The 19,136-nt window shown below is 42.6% G+C and overlaps 2 protein-coding genes across 7 annotated transcripts in view; one reads left to right on the top strand and one right to left on the bottom strand.

The window, feature by feature from the left end:
• Window positions 1-611: 611 nt before the first annotated feature.
• On the bottom strand, window positions 612-5,033 carry LOC117414761 (protein NDNF-like). Its single transcript, XM_034024549.3, has 4 exons — window positions 4,797-5,033; window positions 3,328-3,527; window positions 2,523-2,647; window positions 612-2,394 (listed from the first exon to the last, which is right to left on the bottom strand). Exons 2-4 carry the CDS (start codon window positions 3,501-3,503, stop codon window positions 1,031-1,033), a joined length of 1,665 nt encoding a protein of 554 aa, XP_033880440.3. The 5' UTR covers window positions 3,504-3,527; window positions 4,797-5,033; the 3' UTR covers window positions 612-1,030.
• A 12,536-nt stretch (window positions 5,034-17,569) lies between these two features.
• Window positions 17,570-19,136, top strand: part of LOC117415573 (serine-rich coiled-coil domain-containing protein 2-like) — an 84,481-nt gene continuing 82,914 nt past the window's right edge. For 2 of the 6 annotated variants that reach the window (XR_009329038.1, XM_034026099.3), the window contains exon 1: window positions 17,578-18,541. The gene's annotated coding sequence lies outside the window, so the exon portion shown is untranslated. Of the gene's footprint in view, window positions 18,542-19,136 lie in introns of all 6 variants that reach the window. The other 4 variants (XM_034026102.3, XM_034026103.3, XM_059026241.1 and 1 more) reach the window with 4 other exon arrangements.

The raw sequence follows: 19,136 nt of genomic DNA, 5'->3' as shown, positions 1-19,136 counted from the left end.
TCCAAACTTAAGGCCAATAAAATCTAGGGTTATCTCATTTGGGGGTTTCTTACTGGCAGTACACTTTGTACTGATAATGTTTTCCTTTGAGTTTAATAATCAAGACACACCTGAGGTTGTTACTTAAACACTGTGGCTAATCAAGGACGGAGTAAATCCTGGAATGGGTGAAACTTGTGCAGTAAGTCTTATTAATTTCCATCCCTGTCATGGGAAACATCAAAAATGGCTGCTGCCAGTAGATTCTCAATTGGATCTTGTCACCTTGGTCTTTACTATTACCTATCACACCTTCTAGAGTTATCATAACATGCACTAGCTTTGTACAAAAGTATATACTGTGTGTGTGTGTGTATATATATATATATATATATATATATATATATATATATATATATATATATATATATATATATATATATATATATATTGCATCCATGTGTCTTGGATTTACTCTGGTTTTGAATAGATTTCGAGACACCATACAATTATCCACAGAGCATATGAGAAGTATTGATAAAAAAAAAAAAAAAACATTTAATGATAAATTATAAGATATAATAATAAAATAATAATACAAAAAAACCCCATCTGTAATACTAACACATGTTTTATTGCAAGTAGAAAACATCCAGGAAAAGAACATGTTACAGTACTTATTGTATAAAAACATGTAAGGACTGAATAACACAAAAAACATCACATACACGACAACACGTACAGTAATGCAAAACTCTGCTGTTTGGTGAATTTCATTAATAATAATAATAATAATAATAATAATAATAATAATAATAATTAGAACATTTATTCAATTCAGCACATTATGTATCAAAAACTGACAGTCGAATTCGGTGGTGGTTTTGATTACAATGGCTAAAATCTAAATTTTTGTAGAAAAAAATAAATAAATGAAATGATGTGCAATAAACATAACACTCTATACAAAAACATACACTAAAGAAGAAATAGCTATTTACAGACCGACTCCAGTCCATGCAGTCATATATGCATACATTAGCCAGGAAACTCAACACGCTTTCCTGGTCCTCACCACTTTACTGCGGTACTTGATTGGGAATCCCCATTGTCCGATTAGATACACATCAAACAGGTAAGATGTGCCCGGCTCCAGCCCTGCGACGGTAGCTGTGGTTACTGCTCGCAGAGGGTTCAGCTCCTGGAAGTATTTGCAGAGCACTTTCTCTGCTTTCCTCCTAGACTCCGGCCCTGAGCACCTGTCATCGTCCTTCTTCTTCTTCACCAGCTGCAGTTGGGTTTCAGCAATCCTCTTCCTGTAGACGCAGTACTTGCTCCGTTCCTGGGTTCCCAGCCAGGCCAGTGTGACTGAATTGCACGTTCTCAGTTTGCTGAAGGACTTGACATTCAGGCTCTCTGGCAGTAGAGGAAAGGCTGGTTTGTGGTATGCAGTGGAGGCTTGGATTTTAAGAGAAGCCCCGGACTTTGACACAGGCTCCAGCTGCAGAACGTATTTCGGCTTTCCTTCCAGCAAGATCCGCCCAAGCCCATCCACCACCTGAGAGGCCAGCGTTCGCCCCTTGCTGGTGATCTTGACCCGTACCTGCCCCCTCGTGCAAGTTTGGAAGGTGAACAATGCACTCCGTTGCCAGCTCTTAGGTCTAAAGCTGTATTGCTGCTGGGGCCTCCTCCCCTCGAGGTCCACCCGTATTATCTCCGCATCTATCAGCTGAACCACCTCTGGCTGAGGCTCCGGGAGAGTGTGGGCGATGGTCCCAGTGTATGTGCTGCTGGTTTGGTTCAGTCTGTTGACCACAAAGACATCAAAGTAGTACTGGGTCTCTGGGAGGAGATCTGAAAACGTGTAGATGTTCTCTGTGCCAGTGCAGACCCCAGTTACAGCTGAGCTTTTATCACCAGAAGACTTCAGTGCTGTATGCTGACCAGGATGGAGATTGGTGGATATTTCAGAAGAACCATGCCACCACCATGATCCCATGGAAGATGGCTTCTCCACCTCCTTCTTCTTCATAGCAGTTTCAGCTGCACACAAGCTCTTGTAGTTATGCCAGCGGTTGACCAGGAGGCAGTAATGAAAGTCCTGCTGCTGACGTTGCTGCAGGACAGAAGGACTGGGCTCCCAGGAGATGGTCACGCTGGTCATCCCCACTCCGACCGTGTCCACCTGGGGGTCCAAGGGCAGCTCAGGGATGAGTCCCCGGGGTCTGTCACGAGTCGTCAGGTACATCGTGACCTGAGTGTCCCTCTCTGTCGACAGAAGCATTATAGTGTACAGGGTCTTGCTGGAGAAATGGCCTGTGAACGTCTCCGCTGAGTTCCCACTGTAGATGAAGAGATCCACCACAGCCTCTGAAGTCCTCCAGTACTGTTCAGTCTTGCTCTTTTTAGATTCCACTGAAAATCAAAATGCATTAAAAAAGGTAAATGGCACATTCACATCAATGGGGACCAATTAGCCAAGACTGTAGTTAATTATTCAGGAGCAAGTAGCACACGAGTAATATCTGAATGGAGATGCTCACAGTGAATTGTACTGACGGGCTTTGCCAGGAGTGTCTTGGCTGATAACCTCCATTCGATGGGAACGTCGCATGGAGTCACTGTGATGGAGTACGGAGAGCGGGCTTCCTGTACTGCAAAGTACCACCTGTGGGTTCAGAATCAGGAAAGAATGACTAGAAAGGCTTATATCTTACACTCTATGTGTATATAGCATATGTTTAAAATCTTAAGTGCCATGGACTGCCATTTGCTATGCACATACCACATGTGCAGTTTTGAAAGAAGCACATGTTAAACACACATGTATTTTAATTTAAAAAAATGATATCTGGTACCATACTGGGTTCAATCAATCGATCAATCTTTATTTGATATAGCGCCTTTCATAGTGGACCACCATCACAGAACGCTTTACAAGATAGTGAGGAACAATGCATAATACATTAAATACAGTGAAATACAGGGCATAGTACATTAAATACAAAAAATATATATGCAAATACATTAAATACAAGGCTAGGATGTGGGTTCAAGAAAGCTTTCAGTTTGCATGCCTACTTTCAGGAAGTCTCTTACAGGAAGAGCTTTATTTAACCAAGTATGGTACCAGATGACCGTTTTTTTATAAATGAAAGTACATGCTTCTTTCAAAACGGCACACGTGAGTCCTACACTATGTAGCAAATTAAAGTGCAATTTTACATAAATGCGGTAAACATTTAAAAAAGCATACCACCCCTTGTAAAAGATTACCTTAGAAAAAGCATAAGAAAGTGCAAACGGAGGCACATCCCAAGCTTGGACCCAGCCGCAGTGTGAACTCACCTCTTGGGGCTGTTCCGCTTGAGCTGGACACTGGTGATCCTACCCTCGGGGAGCACTGGGGAGGGGTACAGCAGGACCTCGTTCTTGGGGTGCAGCCCCCCTGGGGGCCAGTGGCACTGGCAGACAGGACTGCACAGCAGAGAGAGCAGCAGACAGCAGCTGAGGTACAGAGCCATCCCAGCACAGCAAAGCCAGGACACCTGTGCAGAAGAGCGAGCCAGAGATCCTTAGCTGTGACAACGGGCTCCTGAAAATGTCAGGCTGGAGTAAAACCCTGAGGTGGCTGTCAGCTTTCTCAGAAAGGATCTGCTTTCTATGTCTCAATAGTACATTACCTGGTAAATGGCATTGCATGAAATGCACTGTATATGGCTGTAGAAGCATTAGAATACTTCATTGCCCAGATATCAGCTGCTTTACTATCGCATTCAATCACAGACGCAGCTGTCTAAAGCAATAACGATGGTAACAGCAAACCTTCCAACATCAAACAAATATGCTAATGAAATCCGTCGTGTAAAAGATTTGAATAAAAAAAAAAAATAAGGGCAGGATAGAATATATTAAATTACAGCACCTGATTACAGAACACCCCTGGGATTCTTTCCCACCAGGGGTCGCAAGAGGACGGTGCGGCAGACTCGAAATAACATCTCTCTCTCAACTGTGCTGCTCTGTTTTAACTGATTTGGGACTTGCATTTACATAAAAGTATGCTGCAATATGAATTTCAAAGAGCTGGAGGCTGAAGGGTTCTCTAGAGACACTGCAGGGAAAGGAAATTTGGAAGCAATTCCCCCAGTTGAACAATTACACAGCAGCCACAGTAAACAGTGAGAGGGTTTTAAAAATGAGGGGCTTGCTGTTTTAAAGATTACAATTCTTGGATCTTGGATATGAAATGGAACTGTGGATAAGTCTATAGGTTAGACTTATTACGGGTCACTTCAGAGCAGACTTAGCAAGAGCCTCATTTCTGATTTTGCTGCCTGCACAGTTCTGGTCATTTTAGTAGCACTTGAAACACCAGGACTGGGTGCAGATCATGTAGAACTTCCCCCCTACATTTCTCAGAACAAATCACAAATTTGTCAGAAATATCTCTCCCCCTGTCCTTAAAATAACATCAACATTTAAATAGATACAGTACAAATCAGTTGCAACAGTGCAGATTGTGCCACTTCTAGCGTTCTGGTTTTCTAGCTAGAAGAAAAAAACATCTGTCTTCTCTCTCTCTACTCAGTGGTGTGACTTTGGTTTTAAAAGTGGGGGGACAGTTGATTATTAAAGATTATTCTATCTGAAATAATGAAAAAGTGAGGGGGACATGTCCCCTGTGTAAGTTACGCCTATGTCTCTACTCATTTTACAAAGCAATATTTCAAGACAGAATGTTATAGTTTGTAGTTCTCATCATCTAGTCTCCCCTCCGTACAAACACTCTGTACCACATTGATCCACACTCTTACCTTCACTCCCTGAAGGACGGGAAGCAACCCAACTTGGAATCCGATTCCTTTCTTTTTACCCAGATTCGTTGGGATTATCAAGGTTCGAGAATTCCAGCTTTTCCTATCAAATACTTGGTACTGCAGAGATGGAATTCGTTATTTGAAAACATAAAACAAAACCCAGTGTAACTTCAGTTCTTTGTGCTACGGCTTGAATATTCTAACCGTCAGCTCAGCCCAGCAGGAATGATCCTGCCTGTGTGTCGCTGTCTGCCTTCAGTTCCCCTGCAGTCAGATAAGGAGCCTGTATTCCCTCAGGTCCTCTTGAGATCTGACTGGTGCTGGCTGGTGGCTGATGAGCGAAGGGAGGGGGGTATGCTACCAAATCAACCTCATTAACTCTGCTTTGCAACCTGGATCCTTTAGATTACTATTCAATATACATTCATCCTTAATTATAAAACACTCGTTATTAGCAGTATTTCTAAATGCTAAAAAAAGGAACTTTCGAAAATTATTTGACAGCTGTTGAAATTAAATATTATTTAAAAATTGCTGGTTTAGTAATTTTCTCATAATCTCAATACAACTTTATAAAGCTCTGAATCTTTAAATGAGAACTCTTTACAGAAGAATGTGATTACACACACACACACACACACACACACACACACACACACACACACACAAACTACATTCAGCCATCTTTACTTGTTGTTATTATTATTATTATTTACGTTCATTCAGGATTTGGAGATTTTTCAAATACAATGCTTTAAATAAACAGCTGCGTCCTGGTAGCTTTTCTGAAGACCACAGGGTGTGATTGCAGCTAGACCATTGGAGTGAGCTGGAACTACAACACAAAGTGATTAGGTGTTAATGATTAGGTCTGGGGAAGCAGCAGCAACTTTTCTCATCTATATGGTTGTCTTTGAGATATCTGCACATTCCAAACTGAAGTATAACATAAAAGCAAAGAGCCAACTGATCTTCAGGGGCTGATCTGACAGCATAGCTAGTGTAATGTGAGAATGACATTTTAAAACCTTGGTGGCTTAAGGTTACAAATCTGCAGTAGCAACAAACAACCTTCTGAATTTCCAATATTGCATGCATCATTTTCCTTCCACAAAAGCAGTGCAAGTGGCACGCAAGAGGTGCAGAAGCTGTGATCGCAAAGGTTCTTGTGTTTTCCCAGGAAAGCTTATTGAATGAAACCATGCAACACCCTCCGCTGGGATTGCAGGCTCACCACCCGGGGGTCAAGCCAGTAAAATCGATGCTGTGCTGCAACTGAATTGAAGGGGGGCCACGCTCATGAACCCTTTCAATTTCGCCAATGCAACCTCCGTAATGCTGTAACAAGCGCAACATTTTACATTTCATACCCAGCTTGTCCACGTCTGCTCTGATTTGAGCCTTGGCCATTCTGCTGCCTGGTTCAAGGAAGTGTGCTGCTGTGTGCACAACTGCCTTCCACACTGAGCTGTGCACCGCTTCTGGACATTTTTTAATGAATTCACACCACTGTGACACAAAAATAAGCTGTGCAACCAAATGGAGGGTAAGCGGGCAGGAGACCCATCTTTTGGAGCAACTCTCTTAAGTTTGCTGCAACAATGCAACCAAAAAATGTAATAGATACTGCAAACATCCAGTGGAACTGGTGGAAAGTTCAGAATGTTTTTTTGGAGTTCACGTTACTTGTTTTGTTTTTCAAAAGTCAACGTACGCTAACAAAATAATTGTGCTGTTTTTAAGTGTATTTCAGTTCATCTTAAGGGCGAAGTCTCTGTTTCTTGCAGCTGTTTGCAAAGGAGGAGAGGGTGAGCTGTCTGCAGGGTGGCTTTGTATCCTGTTGCTCATTAATTAAAGTAAGGGACAAAGGAGTTGTGAATTCGATTGCCCCCCTGGGTCGCTACATTGTGAGCAGCAACAGTAACACATCACCACCCTGTTCTGCCTTTGTACTACACTTACAAAAAAGTTCTAGAAATCCAATCGGGATATAACCCCAGTGTATTCCCCTGAAGAACACCAGCAGAACCATTGGCAGAGCACAATGTTACCAGCAATGACAAGACGATTGGGAAAACTGAACATTGAGCTATTAGTCAGTGGTCCTGAATGATGCAGTAGCACTGTCTGTCTGTCTGGCGCTGATATGGTACAGCAGTGTGTACTATGTGTTCACTGGCATGGACACTGCAGTCCCATTCTCAACAGATCGCCCCACTGTAGCAGCCACCATTGCCCCTCAGTACAGAGCCATTGCCATTGAAGTGCCACTGCATTGACCAGTGGTCATTCTGTAAGGGTCTTGGGGTTTCGGATCTTTTTAATTGGTGTCTGATTGACATTTTTCCTGTTCTGTGTAATGAGTCTAAAAATCAAATACATACATATGTGTGTATATATATATATATATATATATATATATATATATATATATATATATATATATATATATATATATGAATCCCTAACAAGCACTGGCAAAGCATGTGTTCCATATTGCCATCATACTTATTGGACCAGTGTTGTAAAACAAAAGTGTGATCTATTAAGTTATAGATTATTTAAAAGAATGTACTGTATATCAAATCATTTGTCCCTACCAGCCCCAAAACTAGGGTCTTTTGAGCAGGCATTTCTGGCATTTCTTTCCTTGTGGTCGTTCTTTAGTAATTGCAACGCACACGATTTGTTGCTGGCCTCAGTCATCAATGGGTTAACTGAATTCCCTTTTTTTCAAAACATATCATCAACATCCCATCTGTTCCAGCATCACTCCCTGACCCTCCGATCCTGCTCCTCTGGGAAACAGCACAATACCTCGGAATCAGAGCGGGGGGCACGGGCTGAGGAGGAGGAGAGCTGAATTATCACTTAGATTTACGGACTGGGAATTGACCGGGGGGGCTGGAGGAACTAATGAGGAAAACAATTAGCTGGAGATAAAGGGGGTCTCCTGAAGAAATAGCTTGCTCAGGAAAAAAGCTGCAGGCTACAGTGGCTGAGCATGTTCTTCTCCATTTCAGATCTCCAGGGGAAATTGAATATTAGGATAAACAATTTAGTGGATTATCTTTTGGTTATGACATGGGCTTGAGACATGGCCACAGAGTGAATGTCCATCTTGTTCTCAGTAAATGGTTGATTAGTTTGAATTTATGAGATTAAACTATACGGATTTGTTAACTGCAAACGTTACAGTTTGATTATCCTTTCTGCATATAATAATCCCCTGTGCTTTAAAAAAAAAAAAAACATGCTGATATTGATAGCTTTTATCAGACCAACGTGAAACTTTCAAGATGGCATAGTGCGTTTGAGAATAAATAGCTTCATATATTTTATTTTATGATCATGCAAACTTACTTTGAAACCTTGAATCTAATTAGCAGGAAATAATATATAAGGTTATAGTTATGCAACTTCAAAATCATGCCCAGTTTTGATACCAGAATAAAACCCATGCCTTAAATAAACAGTTCTGTCCCAAACATCAATAAATGAATGACACCAGCTGACATCACACCAGTATTTTTAGATAAAAAAAGATTTTATTTAATTTATCTAGTGAGACAATTGGCTTTCGTTTAATTTACTCTCTTTGTTAAAACAACCTCTTTTTTACACGTGCCTACCGCTACATACAGTACATAACACAGATATACTGCAGTGCATATGAAAAGCATTCAAATATAAAATAAAACCTACAGTAAACTACACATAGTTATAATACTGCACTATAAAACTGATCTTAGCATTCACCTGCTGTGTTGCAAAACCCCCTATTTGCAGTGATTCACGCAATGTATTTGTGCAATATACAGTTTCATAATACATTCCTTCTTGTCTGGTAATGATCCTTCTCTAGAAGTCATTGTTTGTCACTGATCTGGTAAATGAAAGGTGCTTGTCTGCCTGCTGTGCAATTACAGAAGCCATTGTTTGTGATGTGACACAGCCGGCTCAGCTCCTAATTACTCTTTTATTGGCTGTGATCAGGTGCTGCGTTGAGTACTAATCAATTACCCACTTGCTGTAACAGCTAATAGCTTTCCTCTAGGGGTGGGCAGAACTTGCCACGCAGGCGTTAACGCAACATAATATATAGACACCAGGTGGAGTCGGGCACTGTGAAGAAAAATCCCACTGGGGAACAGTACATATGTAAATAATGCCACACGACTGGGTTATGCTGATACAGTGCATACGGACGTCTGCTATGCACGAGACAAATTAGAGTTCTTTCAAGCACTTGAGAATCTGCATGATCAGATAGGCAAAAAAGGCCGAATACCAGTATAGAAAAAAATCACATATTATTATACAATCTGTTTATATAAGTGTATACTCAGTCATTCAGTGGTTATTCTCCACCTGGAGGCACAACTTACTGGAGCCCATCTTCATAGCTACATAGAGAGAGAGAGAGAGAGAGAGAGAGAGAGAGAGAGAGAGAGAGAGAGAGAGAGCCCTCAGAAAGGAGTTCCATTGTAAAAGCATAGGAAAGTGTAACAAGACACAGTGAAAGTGGTAAAGCACAGAGATGTATGGAAAAGCACATAAAAACATGTCAAGACATGGTAAACTATACTAAATAGGAGATACAAGAAAAGGGGGCAAGATTAAGAGAACATGAGAGGAGAGAGGGTCTGTTAAAGAAAGAGAGGAGAAACACAGCGATTGGAAGTAGATAATCCAGAACACATTGAGGGTGTCACTGACCCCAGGTACTGCATGTATGTAGAGGGGTTTGTTACCGATACAGTGCCCCTGGTGAGCCAGGCCAGTCCTGCGTCATTTCCTGCATGCCTTTTGGTATAACAAGCACTGGTTCCCATAGGACTTCCCCAGGACATTGCACACTGGCGCCACCTGTCTTCACACAGGCAAACAGCAGGTTAATGCAGTAAGTGAAACTTTATTATTATTATTATTATTATTATTATTATTATTATTATTATTATTTATTTCTTAGCAGACGCCCTTATCCAGGGCGACTTACAATTGTTACAAGATATCATATTATACATTATTTCACATTATACTTTTATATATATATCAAACTATCCATGCTACTGTATTTGAGACTTTATTAGAAAAAAATAAGAAAACAGTATTATTGCAAAATAATTATTGAAAATATTATTCCAAATTGCAAACAAAACAACAACAACAGATAAATAAAGAGGGTTCAATTACACACTTGAAAATGAAATGACAATTTTGATATTTAGGAAGCAATATGCTAAGGTTTCGAGTGAAAAAGTTTTTTTTTTATCAGAGCTTGTCGGAGGAATAAATATGATAACTTTTCCAAACTGAAACCCATCGCTTACAAACCAATGAAGGAATGAATGACTAATGTCACCTGGGGCAGGATTTGGGGCAGACACACTTGGGAAAGCGGACCTCGTCCTCTTCCACAACCTGACACCACGACCCAACGGGCTTGTAACACTTGAGTAACTTACACAGCTCCTCTGCATAGGAGAGACACGGGTTACCACCGAAACTGGCGAGCTTCTGCCAGCCCTCTCATCGCCAGCAGAGGGCAGTGTGGGAGAGGGTTTCTTAGGCAGAAAGCAGGAGTAGAAGGGGCTGGGTTCCAGCAACAGAGCAACAGCTGAACTAATGGAGAAGAGGGATTCGCAAGATGGAGTAATGTACACCAAACAAGCTGGTAAAAAGGCTGTTTTTCTTTTTTGGAGCAGTATAGAAAAATACAGCAGAGGCGCTGACGCATAAGTGTTCTCAGTGTTTAGAGGTTTACTCACACATACGAACAAACAATCAGTAATGTAACATACATTTTAAAATATCTATCTATCTATCTATTAATAATAAATAATTAAGAAGTTTGGAGATTTTGGCACCTATGTCTTTCCTGTTTTGCTTTGCTAACCATGCTCTCATTCTCACAGAGGGAGAGGAGGGCAATCACTGGAACAGCACAGAGCTCGTGGAGACTGGTGCTGGCAGTGGACATGCAGCATGGGCTCCTGTGTTCAATCACTGGAACAGCACAGAGCTCGTGGAGACTGGTGCTGGCAGTGGACATGCAGCATGGACTCCTGTGTTCAATCACTGGAACAGCACAGAGCTCATGGAGACTGGTGCTGGCAGTGGACATGCAGCATGGACTCCTGTGTTCAATCACTGGAACAGCACAGAGCTCATGGAGACTGGTGCTGGCAGTGGACATGCAGCATGGACTCCTGTGTTCAATCACTGGAACAGCACAGAGCTCATGGAGCGTGTTCAATGCACCTGGTTCAACACGGCCGATGTAGGGTCTCAGCCTGTCCTCTACAAGCTTCTGCAAGCACTTCCTGTATTCCATTACAACAAGAGCAGGAGTGTGATAAACAGCAGTAGTGGCGGCTTTACTTGCTGTACCAGCGTTTTTCCACATCACACTTGTCGACGAGACAAGCAAGGTCTCAAAAGTGAGTGTATTTTTCTAAAAATAGTAAAGAGTCAAAAGTATATTGCTCAGTGTAGTAATACTAAACAAAACTCTTCTTGCCAAAAGGTTTGACAAAATTTCCAATGTAGGGCTCTATTCACAAAACTTACCTTAAGGACTATTTTAGAGATGTTTTTAAGGACTATTTTCTGAAGATTACTTAAAACCATTTCTGCTAAGCAGCGCTTTATACAATTAATAAAGTAATAAACCCTTCTGTATAACAGTTGAAAAGGTCCTGTATGGACGCAAACCTTTTTTCATTAGCAAATGTGTTTTTATGGCCCATCAATATGCACCCCCCATTCTGCCTGAACTCTTTATGAGAAGTCAGTGAATTCCATTCATCCTCTCAATCCATAAAGCATCTCTCCTCATGAACGGCTGCAGAGTCCAAGGGCGTTAAATGCAGCAATTTCTCTTACATCAACCCCCTGGGACCGGGTATGTAAACAGGACGTCCAGTTTCATAAGCTCTCAATTCAGATACAGGGCCCAGAAGAGTTCAATGAATCAAGGTTTCAAATAAACTTTAGAATTAGCTGTAATCTTTAATGTATTATGAAACTGTGGCCAATTGTGTGTGTGTATCTATAGAAAATTAATTCCAAAATGACTAGAGACTTGCAGTTTTCTGTGGTATCACCAAGTTCGTACCATGTATTCCCCATGCTTTAACATGGATATAACTTGTGCATTGCCATAACAACATTTTTGTAAGTGCAGTAGACTGCAGTAACCATACGCTGTGCAATACATACATGACTTCTTCGTGTGCCCAGTCCAGTGAGAAGTCTCTGCCTGGGTCCATTGGGCTCCTGACCTCTCTATTTCCAGAAGAGTTTTATTTTTCTCTGACAGTTTTTGCATAGGGCAATGCAATGCTGTTCTAAGCTTTTCAATACCTGTGTAGGATGCACCTGCGCTAAGGACAGCCAGTCAGCATTTCACCGGACTGGACTTCTTTGTTTTTAAACAGGGCTCCCTCCATCACACCTGCTTGCAGTGTGCTTTGGTGATGGTTTCCAACTGTATTTCTTATGCAGTTCTTCATTCAACTTGTTCCCATTGCCCTGGCCCATCTGTTTGTCTTAAACGCAATTAAAATCTGAGGCGAGACCTTCTGCCCACAGATCAGTCCAAATAAACGGAAAAAACCCACATAAAACATAAATCTAAAGTCACGGCTTTGTAGTAGCTGCCAGTAGCACATCTGTGTTCCTGGATCAAGATCTAGTTTCAATAAAAAACAGGTGCAAGAAGCCTGCTTCTGCTGGGGTGTGGAACACATTGTATTCAAAGGTAGAAAACCACTGATGTGACCACCTAGTGAACAATAATTCTACATTAAAACCTGATCCTGTCTGTGTCTTCTCTGCCAGGGTTTAGTATTGCAACAATGAGAAGCATTGACCTAGCTGTAAAGAGACTGTCTGTCAATGTTTCTCTAGCCCTCTTATACAGACCCCCTGCTTGCTGGAGCACAACAGGGCCAACTCTCCAAGCCTTGTAAATCAGCCGTTCTGTTCAAAAGGTCAAAATCACCTGATGAAGTTTTATAACTAGAAAATAAAACAAAAAAGAAAGCAGGTATTTCAGTTAAGGCAGTTCAAGGAAGTATAGGTTTTTTATTTCCCATTTTATAATGTGAAAGGTTGTTTTGTTTTCTTTACAGTTTGAAAAAACTCAGTCGTTTACACTTAAATGTGCTGAAAATCAGTCTGCTACTTCGGCCCTCTTCCATTTCCGGCCGAGGGCAGTTGGCGCGGATGTGACCGGGCTGCCCGCATTCCCAGCAGAGACGAGGACCAGGGGGTTGTGGTAGTCCGGACCGTTCTACCATGGCTTGCTGAATGGCCACAATATCCCGCAGGGTCTCTGCCAACGAGGCGATGCTCTGGGCTGCGTCGCCTTCTTGTTCGGCCCATCAAGTGGTGGGTTGTGGCTGACCACTGCTCTCATTCTTGGGCGAGTTGGAGGGCGGTCAGTAGCGACCGGGGTTTGTCAAGGCACAGGTGCTTGCAGAGTTGGCCCGGTCCCATGGCTTCAATGAACTGGAACCGGGCTTGCTCCTCTTGCTCTCGGGCGGCAGCGTCTGCGTATGCCCGCCGGGCTTCCCTCTCCAGGTCTGTGGCTAGTAGAGCCAGGGACTCCACTGCCGTCCGTGCTCACCTTTGGAACCTGGCTCGCAGCAGCTCTGGTTCCCCTGTATTGCCGAACTGGCGTTGGAGGGTGGCCACCAGGGTGCGATAGCTGCCCATCTCCTCTTTGGCCAGGTTCAGCAGCACCATCTGGGCGTCTGTTCTCAGCGCTGTCGTCAGTTGCTATGCTCTGTCTTCCTCGCTCCACTTGCACAGCTTTCCCAGCGCGGTTAGCTGTGCATAGGCGGCCTCCCAGTTCGCCGTCCTGCTGTCCAGTTGATAAACCCGCAGTCTCGCTTGCCTTCGTATACCCAGCGCGGCGCTCTGCGGGACCCAGTCGGGCCCCATGCTCTCTGCTGCCGATAACTGCCGTCTCTCAGTTCACTTCTTAATCCGCCACCCGGGCGACCTCCGCCTCGAGTTCCCGGATGTACTGGGACTCTTGTTCCCTCTCGCCGTTCGTCTCTCCATCTCCTAGCCGCTCCTGTCTGATGCACGGGTGATCCATTGTCATACTTGTACTTGCTAGAACCAAAGTCATTGTATTTTATCTTGCTCTTAATTGTATTAATACTTGTACTGTGATTCTTGAAATGTATTTTTGTTTATGACTGTAAGTCGCCCTGGATAAGCGTGTCTGCTAAGAAATAAATAACAATAAATAATAATAATTCCGTATCCCGCTCTGACGCCAGTGTAGCGTTTCGGCAAGGAGGCAGAAAACGGAGAGACAAGCTCTTCAAGTTCAATTCTTTTCTTTTATTTAGGACGCTAGCTATAGCACCCTCTCAGAGTCAACTGCTCTGACTGCTCCTCTGCAAGCAAGACCAACAACCGCTTTCAAGACAGCAACAACAATTAGCAGCGCGGTGTAGCTCCGCCCCTTTATGTTAAGCAGGTACCGGAGTTTACACACATCCCATTGGTCGTCAGCCGCACACCAGGACCAATGGGCACAGACAAACAACAGCCAATCACAGGGGAGACACAGGAGAGTCCACTCACAGGCTAAGAATTAGGCATACACAGAGGTAGTGTTAGACAAGCAATGGCTGGGAATACAGAGGAGGAAGGAAACACAATACAGCGGGAATTACAGTACAAAACATAAATGCACGGATCGCTACAATATTGTGGCGGTATCAAGAAGGACACAAGACAAGGGTTCAAGGCTAAACTATTTATTTATTTTTTGCCTTTATCGCTTTAACAAAGCTGCTGTCAGCCACAGCTCATGATTTTACAAGTCGTTTTTCTCTTTTCCTTAGCTCTTTCTCTCTCTAGCTATTTCGCTCTTCGCTCTGTTCTCCTTTTCTCACTCCGACACCGGGATCCAGCTGGAGGTAGGCGGTGCACGAATGACAACTGTATGGAAATCCCTCAGCCCAGGTGCCTCAGTCTGGGGATCGGAACACTCTAGATGAAAGGGGGCGGGGCCCCAGCCTGACCGCGGGTAACCTCGCTGGATGGAGTTCTCCCGTTCACTCCAGCGCGCTGACCACGCCCGGACCGGCGGGGTGCTCTCTTAACAAGCAGTCAGCTCGCTGGCCCCACCCATCTCACCAGCCCGTCACGGGATCCGCCGTTACAAATTGTAGCGTGCACGGAGGAAGGCAGCAGCAGGGCTGGTAGGTAACGTAATCGCACACGAAGACATAAGTCCGATATACGCTCCTTGCAAGTGGGGCGGGCTCTTTTGTACAGCGGTATCGGCGCTATGCTTTAGTGCGAGAGGTCCCGGGTTAGCGCCCGCTCTCCTCCAGTGTGTGGATTGCCTCGCCCTGTGTGATGCGCCTCCCTGCGTTAACCGAGATCACTACAATATATACCATTCTTATATGTGCATTGCTCAGCATGCCTCTGTTATACCAGGCTTTCGTTATGCTTTTACAACGAGTAGAATTTAATAACGGAGCCTACATTGCGAGGATGGCACTAGCCCTCAGTAACACATCTAAAAGCAGCATTCTACATCATGTTGTGAGAAACAACATTTTCTATGGTGGAGTTTCCATGTGTGTTCGAGACATTGTGCTCGAGCCAAATGAAAAATGACCCTATACATTTTGGGTTTTCATTGGCTCAGTTTATTTTAAGACACTCTTTTTACCTGACGTCATGCAAATTAAAGGGAAAGGAGGAGGTCGATATGCATATTAGCCATGGGTAGCGTTCTCGATCTGTTTTCGCAGACAGTTCGGGAAAATTATTACTCGTAATAAAGCTGTAATTTGTAAATACAAACGTATTGTGGTTTGTTCTTTTTCTGCTATATACTGTACATTGCTTTGTGCTACCTTTGTATAAAAAACGCTATATAAATACAATACATAAATAAATACATATAAATCGTGCCTGGTTGTTTAATAATATGTTTTACTGCTCTTGCCCAAATTATTTTTCAAATGTCCATTGATGGGGTGGCATATCATTAGTAGTGAATCATATTTCAACTAATTTATCACACGACTTATTAATTAAAGAAAAAAGAAAATAATTAACCCGGAGGATATAATGAAACTGTCCATCCCAGCTATTGCAGATCACGATGGCTGAAAACCGGCGGAGACGTAGGGTTATAGAGATCTGTGCCAGACACCTTCCATGCGTGGTCCCAAGGCTGTCTGGATTGGGAGCAGTGGACCTTTTCACGTGAAATGCGGGTTTCCATGTGGAAATGTGCGTGGATTTCACGTGTTTTACGTGCTCACGGGTAAATGAGATTTACCTATCCCTCTCTGTGGCCGTTATTTTCAGCCGCAAACCTGAACGCGCACCCGCATCACCACCTCACGTGTTAATAACCACACATGGAAACTCCCGCTATATCGAATAGAAGCTCCTCAGTATGTACAGTACCAGTACCATACTAAGGCCTGACATGCAGTGATGTCACTGTGCATTTATTATGACATCGACATCCCTGCCATGGCAACACAGCTTGTGAATGACATCAGGGCCACCTAAAATAGTGAACCAGTCTAAGCCAAGAAGTTGAAAGACCAAGTTGCTATAAATAAAACGTCGTTTTAAAATAGAATCATTGGTTTGACTGTGGAAGTACCACATCACATTGAAATGAATAAATAAATGAAACATTCTGACATGATTAAACATTTATGAAAGAAAACTAATTTACATGCATCTAAGGTGGATCAAAGAAAAAAAGGTAAGTAAAATATGTTGAAAACATGTTAGGAAACTGCACCTTTAAACATGTGTATATGTACATGTATATTTAAATGTACATGCATATAATATGTATATTTTAGCTGGTATGCACAGGATCTATAGTAAAAACTGTGCTGTAAAAGTTAAAGGCAATGTCCTGCTAAACTGTAACAGACATAAAGGTCCTTGCGATTCCAATAAAGAGAATGTGTATCTGGGATGTATTTTATTGATGAAAAATGACAATATTATTATTATTTAGCAGATGCCCTTATCCAGGGCGACTTACAATTGTTACAAGATATCACATTATTTTTACATACAATTACCCATTTATACAGTTGGGTTTTTACTGGAGCAATCTAGGTAAAGTACCTTGCTCAAGGGTACAGCAGCAGTGTCCCCGACTGGGGATTGAACCCACAACCCTCTGGTCAAGAGTCCAGAGCCCTAACCACTACTCCACACTGCTGCCCTATATAATATGGGAAATAATATTTTCTGTAAGACAGTAGTGTAGATGTTCTGTAATTTTATTTCAAATTGACCTACAGTGCCGCCTTTTGGTCGTATAAAAAATGGCAGTCAGTTCTGACAAAAAAGAAAAAAAAACAAAACCCCCGTATATTTACTGTAATAATATATTTACTGCCCTCTCGTGGATCTTGCCTGTTACTTCATCTCAACAGCTGCGGCACTTTTCATGTGATGCGTAAACTGCTATTGAACACTCTGGAGGTGCTTTCCCAGACCTGCCCAATTTAAATGCTGACCAGTGACGGCTGGGCTTAATAAAAACGTGATATAAATGCCTTAATAAAGTAACATCTTAAATTGAAGGTTTGCTGACATGTGGGGGTTTAACAGTAGAATGCAGGAGAACATCTGTCCCGGGAGATGGGTCCAAAATACGGGACAGTTGACATGTCTGTATATAGCGGCCAATATCTTTATAACACTATTGGGAAGTAGTATTAGGAAGAACAAAAAAAAATCAATACGTATTGGTTGACAAAAAAAAGATACCGTATATGAATGACAGTCGTTATCTGTGACGAGCGCGCAGCCGTGCACCGCGACCTGGCGTGTACGTGCGTTACACGGAAGGGGGTGGGGATTGTTACCGCGATGACGTCTCTATCAGCTGTGCCGTGTGTGTGAGTGAGAGAGAGAGAGAGAGAGAGAGAGAGAGGAGAGAGGAAAGGGAGAGACAGAGACAGGGATCGTGAGAAGCTGAAAGGATTGAATAGAAGCAAGCGCTGGGGCGAGAACAGATGGCAATATCTGGATCATTGCATTCAAAACGAAAAAGCAAGGCACAGGTCTAAAACATCTTAATCGTGGTTGTTTTAATTCCATGTGTGTTACTCCACCCCAGAGTAGAGGAAACTGACAACGCTTCACATAATACCGGGTCTGTAAACCCTAATGGCAATCTTTTAAAAAAAAAACAAAAAAAAGCGAGGGAAGACAATATCGTTGTTTGTTTTACTGCACAGCAGCTGCAGAGAAGCTGAACATACTCACTGTATAGATTTTATGACCCGCTACAGCTGGATGTAGCTACATCATCACGGCCGGTATCATTTGGAACAGGGTGGCAACATCTTGAAATGCATTTCGAACTAACGCGTTATTTCAAAAACTAGTGGTACGAGGAAAAACTTAGCATCCTTTTTTCATCTGCGTGTCAGACAGTAGGCTGCTGGAAGGGAGACTATGGAATAATGTCTACGCTGTTTAACTTGCTGCTGCCGATGGTGATGATTTCTTAAAACACACACTCATAGTGGAAATGTGTGGGGTTGTGTGTTGGATCTAGTGACTAAAGTTCTCAACAACAAGCAACGGCAACTACCGTGGTCATACAGCCGCCTGTCACACTCAGAAACGCAAGACCTGGGTTTCTTCACGACTCAAAAGAAAGCATCTGCCTACTTATTGGGTTGTATTTCACTTCTGTAAAGGTAAGGATTGTGTTGGTTTAAGTTTTAGTTTTTTAAAGTCGCTCTATCACCCTACCATCACGTGTGTATCAAACTGAACAGTCACACAACATGCTTTGTGGAACGTCACTATGCGGGTGCGGTGACTCAGGTCGATTTTCATTCTCTGTATTAAAATCGATGTTGCTGAGGCTTCGATCTCGTACTCTGTAATTCAGTTAGCAAGAAGATGAATGAAAAAAAAAAGATCCGTCACACATGTAGTGTTAAAAACTCGATGACTAGAAAGTATCCCAGCCTTTTTGTTTATAAATTATATATTGCAAGTCACTCGTAATAACTACTAACCGATTAATCTCATTAATATTTCAATGCACTACCAGATCCATCAACAGCCACAGTCTGCCTTCCAATCTTAGGTAACAGTCATCCTCTTCAGCGTAATGCAGACTTTGGCGTCTGTGCAAACCGGTAAAAAAAAAAAAAACCCAACCACATGGACCAAGCTTCTGCTTTAGATAGTCTGTTCTATATCGTGTCCTGGTGTTGGGTTACCTCTGCAAAATCCCCCCTGATTATTTAACTGTGCAATTATTTACAATGTGTTTACATACAG

This window comes from Acipenser ruthenus, chromosome 7 (genome assembly GCF_902713425.1).
Source record: "Acipenser ruthenus chromosome 7, fAciRut3.2 maternal haplotype, whole genome shotgun sequence".
NCBI lineage: Eukaryota > Metazoa > Chordata > Actinopteri > Acipenseriformes > Acipenseridae > Acipenser > Acipenser ruthenus.
Note: the sequence above shows the minus strand (reverse complement) of the source record. Positions and strands in the feature narration are given on the sequence as shown.